The 24494-nt window shown below is 32.4% G+C and overlaps 1 protein-coding gene across 3 annotated transcripts in view; it reads left to right on the forward strand.

Moving 5' to 3' along the window:
- Nucleotides 1-562: 562 nt before the first annotated feature.
- Nucleotides 563-24494, forward strand: part of LOC126884130 (tripartite motif-containing protein 2-like) — a 120483-nt gene continuing 96551 nt past the window's right edge. The window contains exons 1-2 of one of the 3 annotated variants that reach the window (XM_050649976.1): nt 563-655; nt 2888-3019. In XM_050649976.1, the coding sequence (XP_050505933.1) occupies nt 3000-3019 (20 nt within the window). In that variant the 5' untranslated portion in view covers nt 563-655; nt 2888-2999. Of the gene's footprint in view, nt 656-911; nt 929-2887; nt 3020-20929; nt 21180-24494 lie in introns of those variants that run through there. The other 2 variants (XM_050649977.1, XM_050649975.1) reach the window with 2 other exon arrangements.

Here is a 24494-nt window from a genome sequence, read left to right on the forward strand (position 1 = left end):
AATGACAATGACAAGTAATGGCATTAACGTGGCCATGATGAAAAGTCACATTCTAATGATTTGACAGTGCTCTGACGTCAGAAATTTTGACCTACGTAATCTTGCTTTTGTAGTAAAAAGACTATACATAAAAACTCACATTGTGAAATGTGTATTAAATATCTTTATTACTTATACTCTTAATTTAATACATAATTTAAATTTAACAGTTGAAAAAATATTGAAACGAATGAAAAAAGTCGCTTTTTGCTTAATGTAAATAGAAAACTAAGACGTGGTAACAATCTCGATAACCACGAAATGATACGACTTTTTATTGACTTTTTCAATTTTTCAAGTGCTAATTTGGCTTCCTGGGGTAAGATTTAAAACCCTCAATTAAACGAACAGGTGCAAATCCTCGGTTACAAACACCAGCCACTACACTAAAATCAACTTTATGAAAGGGCAAATTCCCGTGAAGGGGGAGTAAGGATGAATGAATGAGACAGAGAAGCAGGTCGCCGCTATCGATTTTCCTTTCCTCCTACAGCTGCTCCGTTTTCCCCTTAGCTCGGTTTTCCCGAGCAAAAGCAGCCTAGTCGATTCCCAAACAAAAACAGCGAACAGCTGAAACCGTGAATCTGTCGGAAATAGTTTTGCTGTGGTTTTTTTGGTGAGTTTGCATAATTTTTAATTATGAATTACTGGATTCGATAGAGTATTAGTCATAAAATGTGACAAAGAAACTTTCTTACATGTAAATAAGTGTTATTCATGCTGTAATATTTCCGAATATTAACGGAACAAAGAAAATACAATGTCAAGATCACTAATTAGGTTAGGGTTGTCATAGGGTTGTTAGGGTGAGCAGTTTTTGTGAAAAATCAGTGCTGGATTGTGAGTAATTCGTGCAGAAGCAGAATCATTGCAAATCTTACATTTACAAGTATGTATTCGATTGCTTTACACTTTACAGGTTTGTGTAATGATTTACTATGCTGTTGTAGCTGTAGCATATATTTTTTTAAAATTTAAGGTTGCTCTTCACCCCCAGAAAAACTACAAATTCAAAAAATTTGAAAAAAATTGAGAAGGTATATGATCACTAGAAGTATTTTGACAAATTTTGAGCAAACTTTATGTTTTCATTTTCGAAAAAACTCAAAAAACTACTTTTTTCAAAGTATAAAGTGGGAAGACCAAACATACAATTTTGTTAATTTTTTTACAGCATAAAGATATACTCTTAAGAAATACTTACGAATGTTAATACATATAGTACATTGTTTACCGGGTAGGAAAAGCTTAACATTCCTGGACGACTGTGAAGATTGCTAAGTCGAGGCGCAAGCCGAGACTTAGCAACACAGAGTCCAGGAATGTGGCTTTTCCTACGAGGTAAACATACTATTTTTCCGCAAATCGTTTAAAATTCGACAGATATTGATTGATTAAAAAAAAACGCGATAATTTTATTCCCAAATAAATGGTGCTTTGAAATTCCTAATAAAATTACTTGGGTTACTATGGTTACTATGTTTTCTATCATATATGTAGAACACTAACAACTGTACGGAAATATCATTTCCTTACAGTAAGGAAATGACATTTCCTTACAGTAAGGAAGTCCTGACTTTTTCTTCAAGAAATTTTGACAGGAATGTCAAAATTTCCTGGCGATTTGCGGAAAAATATGTTACTATTAAAATTTTGTCCGGTTTCTTACCGGTAGTTTTATTATAAGCCGTAACATATTATTTTTCCTATTGTGGCCAAACTGTACATTCAAAAATTTTCAAAAAATCCATAAGTATTTCTTAGGTGTATATTTTCATGCTGTAAGAAAATTAACAAAATTGTATTTTTGGTTTTCCCGCTTTATACTTGAAAAAAAAATAGTTTTTTTGAAAACGAAAACATTGTGTCGATTTATCTTGATTTGACCTTGAAATAACCTTAAACTAGACGTGAGAGAGGTCAGCTGTCTCTGGATTCGTGATCAGCGACCCCAAAAACCCCTAATATACTTTTTGTGGCGTGATAGAGGTTTTGCCTGACGTGATAGAGGTCAGCAGACCCCGGATTCGTGATCAGCGACCTTAAAAACCCCCTAGTCATATGTTTTCGTCAAATATGTAGTCCAAAATTTATTTTGTTTTGTAAACCTGTGTTATTTATCAGAGTCTTGTGGGTCTATGTATAACCTGTGGAATATTTAGTTTAGAAATGACTAAGATATAACCTATTCATGAGCTACAAGCTACAACTTCGCTTACATACACCATCATACTCCATGTTTTTTGTTTTTTTATGAGCTACCTACATTTTTGCTAAGTCTATTTTTTTTTTGATAAAATACTTAGGTACTTTCTAAGTTATTTACGAAAAACCGTCTGAAAAAGTGTTTGTTATTGTTGACAAATGAACGTTTCACTCGCAAATAACTCGAAAAGTATTGACTTAGTGAAGAAACTCCATAGAACAAAAGTTGCTTAAATAGTTAGAATTTATCCATTTCCGGATTTATCTTGAACGTATGTTTTGTCACTCCCGAGAAGGGGAAGCTTTCACCCCCGAAGTAAAAATGCAATCCTGGGCTTTAGTCCAATAATGAAGTAGAGTGTAAGAAAAAACTAGGTAAATCAAAATTTTCTTCATTCAAAATCACTCCAAAATGGTCATTTACTGGGCTATAAAGAACGCTGAAATAAACTATAGAAAATATTTCCTTGTTTTGTTGTACCCACACGCCCCTATAAACCACACGAATTCCAAGAACTTCCCAGATTTAATATTCTCAAGTGGCACTTGTTATCGTTATCGTTTACGTTTCCACATCATGTATGCTTAGTCTGCTGCGCTCAAATAATGCAAAGTAAATGTTGACATGTTTTATGTTTTTTAGTGGTCTGAGCTGAGCCGTTGGTGCATCGAGACGTCTAGTGTTCCCTTCTTGGAGATGTGACAAGAATCAAGAGTTATCATCGCGAGTGGTACGTGAGACCTTCGAGCGATTCATGTTCTGCTGTTCCAGACTGTAAGTACATACTTTACTTTAGTTTTTTGCAAATGAATATAAATTATACACTTCTCCAAGAAATTAACGCACCACCTTAAAAATTGGTCATTTTTAATGTCTCGAATTTCCTAAACCTGTTGTCCGATTTTAGTGATATTTTTAACATGTTATCTTTAACAATATCGCTGTAATAATATTCCTGCTATTAGACAGGTAAATTGTCATTGTATACCGGGTGTACAAACCAAACTGATTTTTTCTCAAAGTTCGCGTCACCCTGTGGAATATTCTACCGTTTCTACCATTTATAAAATACTGAAATTAAAACCCAACTAAAGCCTCATGTTTTCTTAACCTTAACATTTTTTATTCATTCGCTTATGTTGTATAATAACAAAGTTAGGTACTTTAACAACTAGCCTTGTTTTTTTCGTCAATACAGGGTGTTTTTAAATAAGTATAGCAAACTCCAAGGGGTAATTCTGCATGAAAAAATAATGACAGTTTACTTTATAAACGTATGTCCGTAAATGCTTCGTTTCCGAGATAGGTGGTGTTGAAATTTTTCTTACAAACTGACGATTTGTTTATTGCTCTAAAACCGATTGAGATATTAGAAATTAGAAATTTAATATTCACCATTGGCGCGCATACGGGTAATATGACCCTTATGTGCGCCAATGGTGAACATAAAATTCTTAATTGTATGTCAAAAAAAAATAGAATGTATGTGTACTTTGTACGCACGTAAGAAGTTACTCTTCTATTATATAATTTTAACGAAGTAAATATACTTAACAGGTTATTTGTATTCTATTTAAATATTAAACTAACTTTCTTATCCTACCTCTTTCAAAAAATTTTTATCAAAACAACCAAAAATAAAAAAAAAATGAATCGTGTAGGATTTGAACCCGGGACCTTTCGATCTCTGACCGAACGCTCAACAACTAGACCACCGAGTCTCCTGTAATCGACACGTAAGTTTCGGATATAATTACACAACACGGTGACAAATAGATTGAATGATATCGTGATAAAAATGTTATACCTACATATTTTATTATCTTACTACAGAAGAAGAGAAATTCAAAGACACAAAAATTATAATAAATAATACATTTACTAAAAACACTAATATATTCTTTTAATGACTTATTTGCGATGATACAGATACTCTCTTGAAAGATTAGAAGCGAACTACATACTGTCTGTGTGCGCATGCGCGCAGATTTATGAAAAATTTTACTCTCAATCGCGCCTAAAGAAGAATAACTTCAAAAATGCTCTATAACTACCTCTTAAAACCCACCAAATTTCATATGTATATCTCAACCGGTTTTAGAGCAATAAATAAATCGCGAGTTTGTAAGAAAAAATTCAATACCCTCCTTCTTCTTGTGCCCGTCCTATCGGAGAATGGAAATCATCAAGGCTACCCTGACCTTGTTTACAGCTGATCTAAAGAGTTCATTAGTGGTGCAGCCAAACAACCACTCTCTCAAATTCCGCAACCATGACATTCTTCTACGGCCTGGATTTCGTGTTCCTTCTATTTTTCTTTGCTTTAGGAATATTTTAATCACCCCTATTTCGGAAATGAAACATTTGCGGACATAAAGCAAACTGTCATTATTTTTTCATGCAGAATTACCCTTAAAGTTTACCATACTTATATGTAATATAAGTTTAATATGTGCTCTCTGAAGAGACTCTAACAAGAGTTGAAACTAGTTAGAGCACTTTTGGCGCTCTCTGAACTAACTAAAATAAGACGGCTCTTGTTTCGATTCACAACGATATGATTATTTATTATTTTTATTAGTTCTACTCCTAATCTGAGTATAGGAAACTAATCTTTGTTGGAATTTTACCGTGCTGGACAGGCGGGTAGTGAGATAAAACTTTATAGATCTCCCTCGGCCTTCTTTGCTCCGGCCATTCGTTGCATTGCAAATTTTTAGAAGCCACGAATGATGTAACCAGAAGATTAGTTCTGATAAAGTTTTATTAAACGCTTTTCTTTACTTCAATAGTTTGCATCAAATCTTTAGACGTTAATTTGACTGACTTTTCTTCAATGCAAGTGAATAAAAATTTGCAGACATATGCATTCTTGGGAACAATACACGTATAGTCAATAAAAAAAATTTATGTTTATTAATTGTTTAAATAAAAAAACGATTTTAACGGAAAATGCTTAAATTCTCTTGTTTTTTACAATGAAGAAACTTGAACTTTTACAGATTGTAGCTAATTATATGAACTATACATAATTTCACTTTTACGTTAATTGTTTACGTTATGCTTCATAAATAACAATAAAGTTTCAAATTTTTTGCCGATTCCGACTACTTTTCATGTTTGTACATCATATGTTTTATACATATTTTAAAAAACATGACGATATAATATTTTAATATTTGAAAAGAGTAAGACTAAAAAGTAAAAAATAAAAAAATATGAAAAAAATATTTTTAAGAAACGCTTTTCTTTAGTTACGAGTGACTAAAATTGAACATAAAAAAATCAACCAAAAAGCAAAAAAATAAAAAAAATAAGAATATGTGTACTTTGTACGCACGCACAGTGGTTCCAAATGCTGAAAACGTGGTCATGAGGCGAAAAAAAGAGTCCCTATTTAGGAATTTTCATGCTTACAGTTGTTTTCTCATACTATCGTAGAGTCCTAATACGCAGGTATGAGGATCAGACTGGATGTACTCTGGTTCACAACTCAGGAACAAGTGGGCCATGTCCGGAGCTATTTTGGCCGGCAGAGAAAGTGAAAAAGAACGCGTATATTGAAAACCCTGTAAAACATTTTGTAGTTTATCAATTTTATCGCTGTAAAGCAGATTCTTCTTTTTTAAGTATATAGTAATATAAGATGTAACTTAAATCAACATTTATTAACAATAAATGCCTTAAATTTGTTAATGCATAAATAGTGAAAATATACTTGAAATAATTAAAATTTTGTAAAGATGCATTCAAAAGGTACAAAATTCTGCATAATTCTGCGACTAATGTTTATTAATCTTAAAATATATAATAAGGAGATACATAATCACTTTGGTTTAGCTGTCTATAACTGCCTATGCATTGCTGGCAGTTGTTTGAATACAAAAGTGGGAAATATGACGCATATTACATGATTCTGGCGATTGTTGAGTATGTATAGGCAGTTGTACATAAGTAATAGGTTCTGAATATTGTACTTCATAAAGAAAATGTATTGGTAATCAGCAGTTTCAAAAGTCGCATATAATATAAAATTTTAAACAAAAATGCGGCTAAAATAGAATTTTCGAATTTCGTTCGTCCATATTGGATCCGCCATTATGTTTTAAAAAAAAGTAATGTTAGATTTGTAATCAGCGACCTTAACTTACCAAATTTGACAAAAAAATGTCCTTTTTGATTAATATTTTCAATTTCTTTCCGCCATATTGGATCCGCCATTTTGTTTTTCAGAAAAAATAATGCCAGATTCGTAATCAGCGATGTGAAAACCCTTAAGAACGAAACTAATTCCAAAATGTATAAACAATATACGCTTTTAAAGGTTCGTGACCACGTTTTCGGCATTCGGGACCACTGTGGCACGTAAGAAGTTATACTTCTATTATATGATTTAAACGAAATCAATATACTTTAAACAGTTTCTCTACTACTTTCCAAAAATTTTTATTAAAACAATACCAAAAATTAAAAAAATAAAAGAATAAAACACACACAAACACATTGAAAAATGCCACAAATGATTTCTGAACAATAGTTGTTGTCAAAAATTTTAATTAAATACGTATTTTCTGAAAAAAATTATATAATAATATACTTACCAAGGGCGGATCCAGGGAGGGGGCCATGGCCCCCTCCGAGAATTTAAAAAAATATAAATTTAAATATTTGCAGTTCAAATGTTTTTAGTTTCAAACACATGTACCTATATGTACAAAACAGGAGATAAATATACTATTGTCTGGACTAGAATTGAACAAAAGCAGTAACGGAAGCATCAAGAATGACATAGGATATATTGCAAATTAACATGTTGATAATTTTACAAAGTGCCAATTTTTAGGACTACCTTGGGTCACTAGCACTTAGAACAAAGGAGTTGGTTGGTACTTTCGCACAGTCAAAAGGGATTGTTTATCAAGTATTGCGTTTTATTTTTCTAAAGAAAAATATGGTCACAATAAAGGGATGATAGCCCAAGGTCTTGTCATGAAACCTTTAACATCTTTCACTAAACTCATGGTCAAAGACGGAGCCATACAAACCCATGAAAAAACATCATACCACAAGGAGTGCGTTCAGGTTGGTCTGGATTTTCTACAAAGTTATCGCAACCCGCAAAAGTCAATCATTAACCAGATAGACTCTCAGAGGTCTAAATAGGTACAAGAAAATAGAGAAAGACTACGACTAATAGTAGAGTCTATAGTGTTCTTAAGTCGACAAAAAATTGCCCTTCAAGAGGCCATCGTGATCTTCTGCTTCTGGACGAAGGTGCTGGACCTAATAATGAGGGGAATTGTTAAGGTTTAAAATCGCATCAGGAGATAAACAACACCTATCCACAGCACCTTCTCGAGCAACATACATTAGTAGCACCAGTCAAAATCAATTAACATGTTGTGATGAAGAAATAATTGAACAAATAATGAAACAGGTTCAAAGTGCAAATTTTTACTCTGTCATATTTGACGAAATGACTGATGTACCACGTACCTCACGTGGAACAGCTTTCTCTAAATTTGAGATACATACACAATAACAGCATTCGTGAAGACTTTGTCAAGTTCATTGACGCTTATGAGAGCATAAAAATAATTATTAGTGAAAATCAGAAAGAGGTGAAGAACAAGGCCTGACAGGAGAAGCATTGGGAAAAATAGTATTAAACTTTTTGAAAGAACTGCACTTGGATCCAAAAAAATGTGTAGGAATCTTTACTGACTTTAATAATGCTTTAATAACGATAAGTTTTGAATGTCTTTTTGGCATTAAAAAGTGTGTGAAAAGTGCCTTAAAACTTACCATTGTAACCCAAATTTTTAAAAATTATCCCCAGACCCTTCGGTACCCCTCTCGAAAAAAAGTTCATGGCCCCTCCCGAAAATCGGTCCTGAATCCGCCCTTGATACTTACAATCATAAATTCTATAAAAAAAAAATAAAAAAATGATATAACTTGCATTGGGCTTGAACCTACTTCCCGTGTATCCCGCCGTACGAGAGTCGAAGCGATTTCAAACTGCACCACCTTCGCGTATACGTCATGTGGGAATATATACAAACTGAACAACTTTTTGACATTTTGTTTATATGAATTTTTATTAGTTTGATTTTTGTCGAATTAAAATACAACAATATATAGAGTAAGAAAACGATACATTAGATGAAAATTTGTAGAAAGTTTGTTCGTAATCAGATTATGTAAATTAAAGCATTGCCTACTAGGGGTATAGCATAGCAAACACTAGGTAAGTACATTATTTTTTTACATTTTCCAAATAGGTATGAAGTTAATTTTTTATTGGAATACAACTGAAACATTTAGAATTACTACGTACCTGTGGCTTTTCAAAACTATTTAAAAAGTCACTATAATTATAAATTTGATTTTATTTCTGTCCTCACAACAATAAAAACTAATATATTATACAACATTTTTGTTTACCGATAACCTCCATATTGAACAATTTTATTGACAGATCATTTCAACACCCAATCAGAGCCCGTATAAAGACTAATACCAAACTGTCGGTGTGCGCATGCGCGCAGATCAATATAAATTCACCCTCAATCTCAATCGCGCCTAAAGAAGTATAACTTCAATAAAAAAAATGTAAAAAATCTAACACATTCGTTAAAGAAAAGCGTGGGGCGAAAACCGTTTATTCGATGAAGACGCGTCACGCTTTTCTTTGACGAATGTGTTAGATTTTTTCAATTTTTTTTTATTTTTTTGCTTTTTGGTTGATTTTTTTATATGTTCAATTTTAGTCACTCGTAACTAAAGAAAAGCGGTTCTTAAAAATATTTTTTCATATTTTTTTATTTTTAATATTGTTAATATTAAAACTAAAACTTTCGTTAGTGTATCATACTTATTTAAAAACTTTAAAAATACCCTGTATATTGATGAAAAACAAGGCTAGTTGTTTAAGTAATATAGTCGGTTCGCTAAACTCAGACACAATTGGCTAGTGATTTTAGTAAGTAATTTTGCCAATTTGGCAAAATGGGCAAAACAAAAAAAAATTACTAAATAGTTAATAATTACTAAATAATAATTTCTCCAATTTTGGCAAAATTGGCCAAAAACAAAAAAATTACCTACTAAAATCACTAGCCAGTTGCTCCAACATAATCGAATGAATCAAAAAACAGTATGTTAAGAAAACATGAGGCTATGTTTTAATTTCCGTATTTTATAAATGTTAGAATATTCCACAGGATGACGCGAACTTTGTCAAAAAATCACAGTTTGATTGGTACACCCGGTATACAATGACCATTTACCTGTGTAGCAACAATAGTATTGTTATTAAAGAATAAGGCTATTACATGTTAAAAAAATCACTTAAATCGGACAACAGGTTTAGGAAATTCGAGACATTAAAAATAACCAAGTTTTAAGGTGGTGCGTTAATTTCTTGCAGAAGTGTAGAAACTTTGAATTTTGTAAAACGGTTATCATTTAATAAATGAATACATAAATAAATGTATATGTGTGCTTTCTTGATACATTTCCGGGTAGTCGACTTTTTTCCGGACAACGTATAATAATAATTATGGTGAAATAACAATGTTAACAGTTTATTTTGGACAAGTTTCGCTTTTTACCGTTATTGTTAGTTTGTTAGAATGTTCTAATTATAATTCAGACATCACAAAAAACAAAAAAGTGTAATTCACTTCTACTTTCACACTTTCGAACAACATATTGGAACTGGAAACACAATAAATAATTAGCATACATTAGTCGTATCAAAAACGTGAGATTTTTGGAAATTGTTTCGTTTGGTATATTCGGTTCAAACGAGTACGAAGTTGATATTTTGATTATCACTATTGGGACTGTGCAAGTTCGGCAAAGCGACCTCTATTTCTACGCTCTGTATTTTTATTCGCACTTCTAATTATATTGGCCAATTATATTAGTCCTGGTTGCTGGATAATTGTCAAGGCCATAGTCCAAAAAAATAATAAGAAGAAAAAATAAGATGCAGGTTATGTTATGCAAACGTAAACAATTGTATGTAGTAAATAAAGGTAGTTATTAAAATGCAGTACTGCAAGCAAAATACAATTAATTAAATTTACCTTTATATAATAATTGCAAATCATATCAATATTGTGGAGCAATATAAAAATTTTTTGCTTCAATGACAGAAGATATGAAATATACGTCAATTTGACAATTTCAATTGACAATATGAATTATTTAAGATAATTGCAATCTATTCTCATACTATAATATATCAATAGGGCTTTTCATCGATTGTAATTTGTTTCGAGCTTCTGTCATGTGTCACATAATATTAATAAATCTACGCCATAGTCTTTGGTTTGTATATTGGATATACCAATAACGTATGACGTAGATATAGTAATATTTAGTGACACATGACAGAAGCTCGAAACGAATGACTGTGAATGAAAAGCCCTATTATGATGTCGCTACGTGTATCATAATGAACTTCATTATGATACAGATTTTTTTGACAGTTCTCAATATGTAAACAAACCGTCAAACTGACAAACTACTGAATTTATTTGTGTTACAAAATTAACAATTTGAATATATTTTTTGTTGTGAATGATCATAGAAAAAATAGTGTATACAACTTGCATTTAATTATCAATATGAAGCTCGTACTCTATACGAAACTCGCCGCATACGGCTCGTTTCGTAACCCTCATACTCGCTTCATAATGACCATCATTAAATGATCGTTGCATAATATACTATTAGTTTCCACGTTAACAAAAATAAACAGAATAATTCAATTTGGACGTTACGAATTCTCAGTTACGAATTTGTATAGTTACGAAATGTCGCCGTTACGAAGTGTCGCCGATACGAACTGTCGCTGTTGCGAATTGTCCGTTATCAGTTGTCCGGTTACGAACTGTCGCGTTAAGAGATGTCATGGAACCGAGAATGCTTACAGTCGGAAAAATGAAAGAATGCCCATGAACGAACATATAAAACGCGCTGTATTTTCCTGTCACCGTGTCAGAAAGAAAATTGTCCAGTGCAAGTACATGTAACAATAATTATTAATGTACTTGCGCTAGTCAATTTTTTGTGTGACACGGTGATAGGAAAATGCAGCGTGTTTTATATGTTCGTTCATGGGTATTCTTTCATTTTTCCTACTGTAGACAATACATGTTAGTAAAGAGGATCGATATTGATATGACTTAAGATAAAAACTCATGGAAAAATATAATTAGGGAATTAGGAAATCTAATTATAAAGCCAAAGAGAATGAGGACGATATTGAGTAAAGTGATGTCTGTGCCACAATGGTAGTGAAGCTACACGAGAATACCAATCCCATACGAATTGGCAGAGGAGTATGTACCTACGGCAGGGCGATACTATGCCACCTAAAAGCTGTTTATCACCGTTCTGGAATACATCTTTAAAATGCTTGATTGGAGGGAGAAAGGTTTAAATATAGATGGACAAAATCTAACAAAACTTGTGTTTCACAGATGATGTAGTTCTACTGGCAGACAATTTAAAGGATATTAGAATAATGTTGCATGACCTTCAAGAAGTGTGCTCTCAGGTTAGGTTAAAAATGAACATATCTAAGACAAAGCTAATGACAAACCTGGTCCCCAGTGGAGACCAAGAGCCGATAAAAGAAGTAGAGGAAGAAATAGGAGAGGCCTATATCCAGCAGTGGATGCAAAGGGCTGATTGATGATGATGATGCCTGTATAATTACCGCATACCATTATTTCTCATTTTGTGAAGAGGTCACAGTATACCGCATTTACAGTAAGTCAATGAATCAGTTACAAAATGTGTTATAAATATGTATTTTATGAACCATTTTCAATTAAAAATGTGCTTCATTCTGAATAAATACATATAGTAAAAATTCCACAAGAGAATAGTTTTAGAACCATATCTAAAACAATCTCCTTGATTTTACTTCTTGTTTTGTAGAAATGACCTCTTGTAAAGAAATAATCAGTTTCTTAGATATCGTTTTTGAACAGTAAATTGGTAGGTTGAACGATTTAAGCCCAGAACAGTAACTAATCAAATGGTAGATTAGTACCAGGTGGAAATAACCACGGTGTTTCGTTCAATAAGAAACGGCCATAAGGCAAATAATATGAGGTTATTTTCCGATAGTTCACATTCCGATGGCTGTTCTTTGTGTTGGTTGAGTTTGACCTGAGCTAACTTTACCGGTAACGACGGTAACAAAACCACAACAAAACAATCCCATCGACATAGCGCACATGAGTTTCAATGTACCCATTTATCAAAACAGCTGACGACTGCTGGCGCTGTTGTCACGTTGTGTGGTTAGTTTCGACGAGTTCTTTTTATTTTTGTTGAAGATTCTTACATGTTACTATTTCATTAATATATTCACGGCACTCTATTCTTCCACTCGCCTTCTCTGAGGTTTCTATCTATCATAACATTTCCTAGGCAAGTTGTCCATCTCATAGCACTCATAGCAGGTCTTCCTCTCCATCTTCTTCCCGGCGGGTCTTAGTCCTATATTCTTTTCGCATTTTTTGCTGTGGTATTCTTTGTACGTGTCCGTATTACTGCAGGGTTCTGTTTTTCAACTTTTTTGTAATTAAACTTTCTACTTCCATGCTGTTCCATATTTCCTCTAGTCTTATTCCTTATTCTACTCTCTCTGGTGATTTGTAGACATCTTCTCGTACATAGAGCAGGGGTGGCCCGTCAGGGTAGGCACGGTAGGCGCCGCCTAACCTCTTCAAATGTATAATAATATTTTTTTTAGTTATTAATATAGTAATTTAGTTATTAATATATATAATTAATATATATTCCATTTATTAATATAGGTAAATTACTTATTTCAAAATTGTATTTATAAATTTTGACACTATACCTAATAAGTATCTAAAATAAAAAAGCTACTTATTAATTTCTCTCCAAAGTTGTAATTATTGTACGTTCCCCGTAGTAGCACTACTCACTTCTGTGATGGCACTACCCTATAGTCAGACATTTTTCAAATCCCCCTAAGAACAGAACAGGGTGGTATGCATTTCTCACTCTTTACACTAAGCACAGCTCTGTAATTGTGGCTTGTCTGGCACTAGGGGGCGAGAATTTGTGGGAATGTTTTAGGGCTAAAGGAGACATTTTTTGCGACTTCCACAATGGCTGTCTCGATCTGCATCTCGGGATAGCCAATTGTATGTTTTAGAATCCTGACTACAAATACTGAACAAACTAAATCCACGAGGAAAATAAACTTCCTGTAGCTGGCCGTATACCATAAATCACAAAAATACTAGATTTATTGTAAAAGGTATATAAAATATACCTTTTACAACAAATCTAGTATTTTTTGAAAAAACTAAAAGTGCGAATTTTGTAATGAAATTTGGTAGGTGGGGTTAGACCGGTGTTGCCAATCGCATTTCTCTAGATTATCCGATGATCGCTCGAAAAATATCCGATTTGTCACGAAAAGGTACGCTAGGTCAAAAATTATTCTGTTATTAAAATCAATGTTGCCAATGTTATTCTTTTAGTCCCCTTAACAACCATCAAATAACAAAATCCGTTGTTCGTACGCCAATCAGTTGATTGTAATCAATTATCATTATGATAATTAACATAATTGATTGATTAATTAATTATTAATTATCAATTAACGTAACAATTATTGATTAATTAATCAATTAATCTCATAATTGTAATAAATTATGTTTTCAGCAACCCAATCAAAGTTGACATTGACAGTAATTAAATATTTGATAATGATCAGTTGATTCCATTTCTGATTAGCGTTCGAACAACCGGCCCTTTAATCTACTGGATTCTCTATTTCACAGTTTAAAAATTTTCGTTTATAGATGAAAATCTCGTATCCTAGCTGATTATTACCTAATTCATGTATGTAAATACTATTTAATTACTTACTATTATTATATTATTCGTATTTTGTATTATCGTAAGTGTTAAATTCTAAATAAATAAATAAATCTAAATATTTCATTATTTGGATCCTGAGATATTAATCCTGTTATATTATATTATCCTGTTATATTAATTTATTATAATTATTTAAGTAAAAAAAAACACTTTTAAATATTATCTTATTAAAACGTAATAACTACCTAAAACTAGGTACTGGAAAAATAAATATTAAATAAATCAATACAAAATAAACTACAGCTACATTAATAGCATAGGCGCAAAATTTCTGGTCAATGCTTTTAAAATGCATTATTTTTTTCGAGTCCTGAGAAAGCTAATAAGTATTATTTAAAAATTTAAACGCAGAATGAAAGATTACATTATTACCGAGGACCAAAAGTCCCTGAAGATTTCTATAATTTTTATTCTAATATGTTACAGGGGTAAAAGGAAAAGAGAATATTAAGTGTGATTTTTAATTTCAAATATCTCATTCAAAAGAAACATTTTGTTTATTCTAAGGGACCTTCAGCCCTCGGTAATAATGTAATCTTTTATTCTGCGTTCAAATTTTTCAAAAATATTTATTAGTCTTCTCAGGATTCGAAAAAAATAAATACATTTAAAGATTATTGGTCCGAAATTTTGCGCCTACGCTCTTTTAACAGCTAAAGATTTATTACAACTAAAAAAATAGAGATGTATTTGACAATCTTGCAGTTATTAAGGTATCAAAGTTATTATCCATAATACCCGTGGTGCGTTCAACGTTAATGCCCGACTAAATAATTTTTATAGGCAAAAAATTTGAAAGATTTTTGAGTTAATTAGTAGATATCTAGATATTACTAGTTTCAAATAAGTAGATTTTTCTACAACCACTATTCCAAATGCATTTTTCTGCACAATTTTATGTTAACAAACTTAATATTTTCTCACAGCATAACTGACAGTAGTGTGCAGAAAAGTGACGTTTCTGTGCCGGAAAGTTCTTTTCTGCATAGTAGGTACCATTACATTCCTCAAAAAAATCATAAATAGAATTAGGTAAGTATAACATGTTTTGATAAAATGGTTTTGTTTAAGATATTAGATTTTATAGAACTTTACAAAAAAGGACTAGATTTAACTACATCTCATGTCCGAGAAATCTTGAAACGTTTACTTAAGCACTGCACTACTATACATAAAATGAAAATAAAACTAAATCGTGCGTGAATTAGCTTTCATAAGTTTAAAGACTAAAAACTAAAAACTCATAAATAACATCGGAGGGCAGACGGTTTTTGAAATTTGAATTGGATTAGTATGCCTTAAGTGGATGCACTTGTGCATTTAAATTCTAAACAAAAGAATCGGCACATGTCCCTTATTTGTCAAAAGATGAAAAGTATCGGATGTCACTAATATTCATCCAGTATAGGCTATTTATAAAGATTTGGGTGGAACCAAACAAAATTAATGTGTTGTTGGTGTCGGGAATATATGGATGAGAAAGTTTTAGTCGTTGGTAGATACACTGAAAAATATCCGCAAATATCCGATTTATTAAAGATACGAAGAAGATACGACAACTCTCAAAAAGGTACCCAAATCGGATAATTATCCGCCGATTGGCAACACTGGGTTAGACTAATATTTGGAACGACTTTTCCAAATAAGTTTTTCCGATATCTCTAACGCGAAATAAAATATCGAAAATTCGCCCTGTTTGTATATTGGCAGTAGGCCGCCTTTAAAACTTCAAATTGAGTTGACTATCTTAAAAAATGTGAACTATCACACTGCTTGACTGCAAAATTTCAAATCTGTATTTATTTTGATAGCCGCGATATAGGGGTGTCTTCATCTTAAATGCGACACACTGTGTATATAGGTATACATGCGAGTATATACAGAGAGGGGCAAAATTATAGAATAAATTCATTTTCTCTAAAATGGACGAGTTTGGAGAAAAATCCCCAAACAGGTCGATTTTTATTTTTAAATTCCAATTTTTTGGCATATATTTCATACTAATGACGTGAGCTGTCTGTTTTTAACTCCAAAGATTTTAACTTTACACCAAAAACACCCAAACAAAAATTCACCGTAATTAAATTCTACATAAAGAAGTGTTTTTCCCGATTTAGTTCGACGAAGATTTCCCCCGGAAAATGCGGGTTTTTCCAATAACTTTCCATTTTCAACTAATATTTTAGATAAGTAATTGTTTATCAATAATTAAATAACTTGGTAATATTCTGCTAGTTTCGTATTGGGACCGTGAAAGTTTGGCAAAGCGACACCTATTTCTACGCTCTGCAACTTTATTCGCACTTTTAATTATATTTAGTCCTGGTTACTGGATAATTGTCAAGGCCATAGTCCAAAAAAATAAGAAGAAAAAATAAGATTCAGGTTATGTTATTAAAACGTAAACAATTGTATGTAGTAAATAAAATTAGTTATTAAAATGCAGTACTGCAAGGAAGATACAATTAATTAAATTTACCTTTATATAATAATTGCATATTATATCAATATTGTGGAGCAACATATAATTTTTCTTCTTCAATGACAGTAGATATGAAATGTACGTCAATTTGACAATTTCAATTGATAATATGAATTATTTAAGAAAGTTGCAATATTTCTCCGCTATTCGCGCACGATCGTTTCTCAATTCCCTTCCAAGTACTTGCAGTGACTGAAAATGCATAGATTTGTTTGAGTTGATTTTTGAAGTTATACTTCTTTACGATCGAGAGTGAAATTTTATAATGCCGGGCGCATGCGCACACAGACATTATGTATTTCGTTGCTAATCTTTCAAGATATGTATGTATCAGGGCTGTCAGCGCAAATAACTCATATTATATCATGTAAAAGAATATATTAGTGTTCTTAATAAATGTATCATTTATTATAATTTTTGTGTCTTTGGATTTGTCTTCCTCGGGAATAAGATATTTTATAATAATAATAGTAAGTATTATTATTATTATTAAAGAAGAAAAAGGAGCCGAGGTCTAAGACCTATATAGCTCCATTTGACTAAAAAGAACTATGCAAAAAGAAACCTAAACTTAAGACTACATACGACTTATAAATTAATTTAATTTAAGAAACGAAAAATTATTGTTCCCGTGATACAGAACTAAAAGAGTCATATTTATTTTTGAAGCAATTTACAGATACAGCCCCGACGACGTCGTGTGGAAGTGAGTTCCAGGTATAAAATATTCTATTGGATATAGAGTTCTCACGACATTTACTGTGAAACTGTTGTCTGGCTAATTTGTATGGATGACCCCGCAATCTAAGGTCGTTACTCAAAGGGAAAATATGTGATAGATCTATCCCAAACTTTCCCTGTAACGCTCTATAAGCAATTATTAAATCCCCACGAAGTCGTCGGTCCATAAATGTAGGATAATTTAAGTAGGTTAACCGTTCTTCGTAGGAAGGACGACGACGGCCATAAGGAATTCTTGTTGCCCATCTTTGCACAGATTCAAGTCGATCAGAATCCCTTTGCCAGTCGACATTCCACACGGGTCCGGCAAACTCTAAAATAGGTCTTACATATACACTAAAGAGAGCAACAAAATTTTTTGGCGATATCTTAGAGAAAGTCTTAGATAATAAGTAAACTGATGTTCTAGCTTTATTGCATACCGACTGGATATGTTCAGACCAAGATAATGTTTCCGTCACAAGTACACCCAAGTCTTTTTGCTGCGAAACAGTTTTTAGAGAAACATTTGAAAGTACATACCGATTCCTTGGATTGTTTTTACCTAAATGTAGAACTGCACACTTGGATGTGTTTAATTGCAAGCACCAATCGTCTACCCACTTAGCAACCTCTTGAAGGTCGGTCTGTAATTGATTGTAACCAGAAAAGGGATTTGCATATAACTTTGTGTCATCAGCGAAAAGCGACATGTTACTTTTAAGGTGAATTGGCAGATCAGCAACGTACACTAGGAACAAAATGGGCCCCAACACTGAACCCTGCGGAACGCCACTGTATACACTAAACATTGAGGAATAACAGTCACCAACGCGTACACAAAATTTACGGTTTATTAAAAATCCTTTAATCCACTCAAGTAAGTTTCCTCTAATACCGTTATGTTCAAGCTTAAATAGTAGTCTATTGTGAGGAACTCGATCAAAAGCCTTAGCAAAGTCTAAATATATAATATCAACAGGTTGATTACTGTCCAAACAAAGAGACCAGTCATTAACACATGTTAACATATTAGTAACTACCGATCTTCCAGGTACAAAACCGTGCTGGGAAATAGGAATTCTATTATTGTTTAAGAGAAAGTTCATAACCGATTCGCGAATAACTGATTCCATCAATTTAGCCGCAATGGATGTTAGACTAATTGGTCTATAATTGTCAGGATCTAACTTGTCACCTTTTTTATAAATTGGAGTAACACTAGAGATTTTCCAGCCATCAGGTAAAGTGTGTGACAAAAATGAGGTTTTCATTATAAAACTTAACGGATGGATAATCGAGTTTGCACACTTCTTAAATAAAATTGCGGCGAAACCGTCTAATCCGGGAGCGGAAAAGGATTTTAAACACAAAATTTTTTGTTTAAGAATCTCTGGATCAAAGTCTATGTCACTAATATCGTAGTTACTTCTTGTAGAAACAACACGTAAAGTATTCGGAAGAGCCTCCTCGATTGTAAACACTTCTTGAAATTTTTTGGCAAAAATAGTAGCAACTTCCATTTTCACTGAGGTTGGTTCGCCTGTTTCGGTTTTTAAAATAGGTAACGAAACTTTAGATAAAATAGAATTTCTGACATATTTGTAAAGAGGTTTTTTGTTCTTATTTGAGGACAGTTGGTTTTCAAAATTTTGTTTAGATTTAAAAATAGTTGATGTTAAGTTATTAGAAAAAGTTCGATGATTGAGGTAGTCAGCATTCGTTTTACTTCGTAAATACTTTTTCCATAATGACTTTTTAAATTTTATCATTTCAAATATTTCTGCACTTATCCATGGCTTATTAGGATTACATCTACGTTGCACATAATGAGAGTTCGTGCACATGGATTCATTCAGAAAATTTTCAAAAATTTCCCACTGTTTGTTAACATCCTTACCATTCAACATATCTGCCCAATCTGCAGTAGATACATCTAAGTTTACATGATGATAGTTTATTCTTTTATATGTCATTTGCATATTATTTTGTAATATTTCCGACTTGAGGATCTGTATGGAAGTTGAAATAACTGCGTGGTCCGACTTTCCAATTGGAGATGTAACCGAAATATTAGTTAAAAGATTAACATCAGAGGTTAAAGTAAGATCTGGCTGAGAAGGTTGTTGATTCAGACGAAAACGAGTCGGTTCATTGATTATTTGTTCTAATCCAGAATTTTCTAAGAAATTAATAAAAAGCTGAGATTGAGTATCATGAGGGTGATTGGTCAGCGGCCAAGAAATGTTGCTTAGATTGAAATCACCAAAAACAATTAACGTTTTATGTTTGGCTATGAGCGTTTCCAATTGACTGTATAATTCTTGATCACTTTGAACGGAACTGTAACCAGGTCTATATATACAAGCTATAGCAAAATTTATTTTTAACTTTTTAGAAGAAAAATTAAGCGTCAACCCTTCATAATGGTGATCAGAGAAGTTTTCACAAACAATGTTAAATTGGCAGAAGTTAGATTCCTTTGCATATATGCAACATCCGCCTCCTATTCTCCCTATGCGGTCTGCTCTAAAAATTTTATACCCAGGTATATTTACCATAGAGTCCAAAATATTTTTGTGCAACCAAGATTCGGATACTAAGAACAGTGAAGGTTTTTCGCATTGCATAAAAGTAATGGTGTCTAAAAATTTCGCTTGCAGAGTATATTTAAAGTATTTTTGTACACTTCACTTGGTTTATTAAATTTGTCAGTATGTATTAGAAATCTTGTAACCTGTCAAAGCAAAAGGTATATAACTCAGTGGTAGAGCGTGTGACCGGAGATCAAGAGGTCCCGGGTTCAAATATCGGACGATTCATATTCTTTTTTTTATATTTTTGGTATCGTTTTAGTAAAATTTTTTAAAAAGTGGTACCTAGGTAAAGAAAGTTAGTTTAATATTTAAATAAAATACAAATAACCTGTAAGTATATTAATTTCGTTGAAATCATAATAGAAGTATAACTTCTTACGTGCGTACAAAGTACACACACATTCTTTTTGTTTATGAAACCATGTTGTTCTTCCATTATAGTTTTTGAAACATGAGTATACAGTCTATTGTACATGATTTTTTCCAAGATTTTTGAAAGAGAATGCAATACTGTTATACGACGATGATTTGATATTAAACTCGTATTTACAGTTTTTATGACCCTTAAGTGGAACTGGGCGGGGCACATAGCTAGGATACATAAAAGCATATCGGAGTAGAGGTCGTCCGCCAACAAAATGGTCTAATGACATAAAACGGATCGACAAAAATTGGATGCAAACAGCACAAAACAGAAATGCATGGAAAATACTGAGGGAGACCTATATCCAACAGTGGATAGATCCGAGTTGAATGATGATGAATTGACTTCAGAATAGGATAATACGCATACGCGTACGGCCACGTACAATGATGATAAACTAATTGAATCTGATGAAAAGATTTTTTTCTTTAGAATATGAACTTTTTTGGTAACTCTGGCAACCTAGTACCCCAGCAGGTCGTTTTCCACCATCCACAAAGCCTGTTGTCCGTTTGCCTCTCAGCTCAGCCAGTTCGACGTTCGCGAACGACGCGAACTTCGAGAAAACGCGTTGCGCTAATCGCATTGAGAAGCTACACAGTCAACGTTGAGGGGTGCTTTATTATTCCGTTACGGGGTCAATGCTTTTCGCCCGGGGCGACAACGATCTCAATATTTTTGTTACCGATGTTGTCGCTAATTTTTTGACTAGGGAAACGATTTCGTGACTGTGGCCATGGATGGACTTCGATTGGCGATCCAGTGAGTATTACTTTTCAGATTATTTTGTAATATTTCTGAAGTAAATAACACTAATAACAGCGTCTTGATTCTTGATGTATTCGATGATTGGTAGCGGATAAGGTTTGTAAACTTTCCGATTGGAAAAATAGTGCAGTCACTGAACGTAAATATGAGTTATTACCTCCGATTTCGTTGAACCTACATCGATTTGCTGGAAAATTGGTGAGTGGTTAGAGGATATCTCAAGGAACAAAGGTGACATGCTTGCGCTTTTACCCTGGGGTGGGTGCCACCCCTTCTCGAGGATGAACATTATTTTATAAAGATAATCCCATAATTCGATGGAGGGACAAATTCTAATCAAAATTTGTTATATAAAGTTATTAAAATAAATCAAAACTTTTTGAGTTATTAAAGATCAAATATTTTAATTTTTCGTGAGAAAATGCATGTTTTTAACCGATTTTTCATAAATAACTCAAAAACTATAAGTTTTTACAAAAAAGTTATTACATATTACTAAAATTGAAGCTAAAAAAGATCTTTTATTGTTAACTGAAAGTGAGTTAGTTATAGGTAATTGAATGTACCTATATTTTTTTCGATGAGTACCCAAATCTAAGTATTCAAGCTTAAATAACGGGAAATGCATTTTATAACATAAACTTATTAAACATTTGTCAAAGTATTTAGAAATATCTATCAAATGAGTCCTCGAACAAGTTCATAGCATTAAAATTTATGCTCCAAAATTTTTCAAAATTTATCTTTTAAAATTTTTTCCAAAAAATGTTATTGTTTTTTTTTTAAATAACTCCGTTAATTTTTAGGATATTAGGTTCGCCTAAAAACCATTTGAAAGTTAATTCCAAGGGAAATTAAACGACGTTACATTTAAGTTTTTAAACCCCTTACTTTTTTAAAAATAAAAGGTTAAATGGCCCCGGTTACATGGTTCTCATAGCAAAATTTAAGTTTAAACGTTTCTATCTCGGTTATTTTTTACCCTACAGAAATAATAAAAAAGGTGAAATATTTGATACAGAAAAAACTAAAATTTGATTATATATCATTTTTTGCGTATGTTGAGCATTTTTGGAGTTATGTATTATGAAAAGAAAATGAAAATTACGATCATTTTAAAAATTCTGATTTTTTTAAATTATACCTACCTTTCTTTCAAAAATTTTCATTCTAAACCGGTCAAAATTGCTGATATAATTACTTATGCTAATATAAAGAAATTATTGTAAGGATTTTAATTTTTGTGGAAAACGCGTAGGTATGTTTTATTTTTCACTTTTTTCTAAAAAATTCGAGAGGGTTCTCTTATTTTCATCATAACTTGCTTAATTTTAATGCTATTAACTTCTTCTGAAGCTCAATTGATAGGTAATCCGAAGTGCTTTGACAACTGTTTGACAGCTATATTTTATAAAATGCATCGTTTTCCCGTTATTTAAGCTTGAATACTTAGATTTGAGTACTCGTCGAAAAAATTTACATTCAGTTATCCAAAACTCACTTTGACTTTTAGTTTAGTTCTTTAAGTGAGGAGTGTATTCAGTTTTTTATTATCTTCAATTTTGGTAAAAATAACTTTTTTGAAAAAGCTTATAGTTTTTGAGTTATACGTGAACAGCTTTAAAGCATGCATTTTTTACGAAAAAATAAAATCTCTGATCCTCAATAACTCACAAAGTATTGATTTATATTAATAACTATATAACAAATTTTGCTTAGAATTTGTCCTTATATCGATTTATGGTATTATTTTTGATAAAATAATTTTCACCCCCGAGAAGGGGTCACCTTTGTTGTCACTATAATGTCACCTTTGTTGCTTGAGGTATCCTCTAACCACTCACCAATTTTCATGAAAATCGATGGAGGTTCAACGAAATCGGAGGTGAAAACCTTCCGTGACTCCATTAAAATGCCTATGAAGAATTACTTTTATTGATTACATTGTTAGAATGTTTAGACAATTAAGAGGTTTCTATATTATCTACAAGAAGAATTGAATAATTTTGAAAATGTTTTTGTTACACTCGATTTGGAAATGCACCGTCTTACGACAGCAGATTACAAAGGTCTTTACACAGGACTGCTGTAATACTAATACTAATAGTCTAGTCGCAAAATAGGTCGCCGCGATTTGATGGTGGTATTATAGGTTTTTTGGGTCACTAAATCCAATGGAAGTGGTGCAGAAGCCCAAATTTGGTGCGTTTAATTGTTATTAACAAATTATGGTAAAATTCGGTGTTTTTCAGGAATTATTAGAAGCTCTGTAAATAAATTGATAGTGTCTTCTCTGGTGTATTTTTGGTCGCTGAATCGAATGCGACTAGTCGCGATTACTCAAAATATGTTCTTATTTTTTTAATAACAAAATAATTGTTTATTCGCCGAAAAGCTCGAAAGGCGCTATCTACAGCAAGTTTGTAGTCTTTTTCATAGTATTTTTATACGCTAAATCGATTGCCACTAGTCGTGATAGCTTAAACCACGTTCCGACTTTGTTATTAATAAATTATTGCAAAAATAACGGTTTATAGTACGTTCACTCACGATTTTTGCTCTAGATTTTAAAAAACCACTTGGATTGACATGTAATTTGGCACACACGTAGCTAACATGTCAAACAAAACAAGTGATATTGTGCCGATGTCTGCTTTTACCTTGGGGGTGAGTTTCACCCTTTTCGAGGGTGAAAAAAGAAACCTTTAAAATAAGTCCGAAAGCGGATAAACTAATTAATTATAAGCAACTTTTGTTCTATACAGTTTTTTCACTAAGTCAATACTTTTCGAGTTATTTTTGTTTTTTTGTTGAAAAATCAACGTATTCACTCGCAAATATCCTGAAAAGTATTGACTTAATGAAAAAACTGTATAGAACAAAAGTTGCTTAGAATTAATCAGTTTATCCAATTCCGGACTTATTTCAAAGGTTTCTTTTTTCATCCCCGAAACGGGGTGAAACTCACCCCCCAGAGTAAAAGCACACATCACTTATTTTGTTTGACATGTTAGCTACGTGTATGCCAAATTTCATGTCAATCCAAGTGGTTTTTTAAAATCTAGAACAAAAATCGTGAGTGAACGTACTATAAACCGATATTTTTGCAATAATTTATTAATAACAAAGTCGGAACATGGTTTAAGCTATCACGACTAGCGGCAATCGATTTAGCTTATAAAAATACTATGAAAAATTCTACAAACTTGCTTTAGATAACGCATTTCGAGCTTTTCGGCGAATAAACAATTATTTTGTTATTAACAAAATAAGAACATATTTTGAGTAATCGTGACTAGTCGCATTCGA

The sequence above is a fragment of the Diabrotica virgifera genome, chromosome 4, assembly GCF_917563875.1.
Source record: "Diabrotica virgifera virgifera chromosome 4, PGI_DIABVI_V3a".
NCBI lineage: Eukaryota > Metazoa > Arthropoda > Insecta > Coleoptera > Chrysomelidae > Diabrotica > Diabrotica virgifera.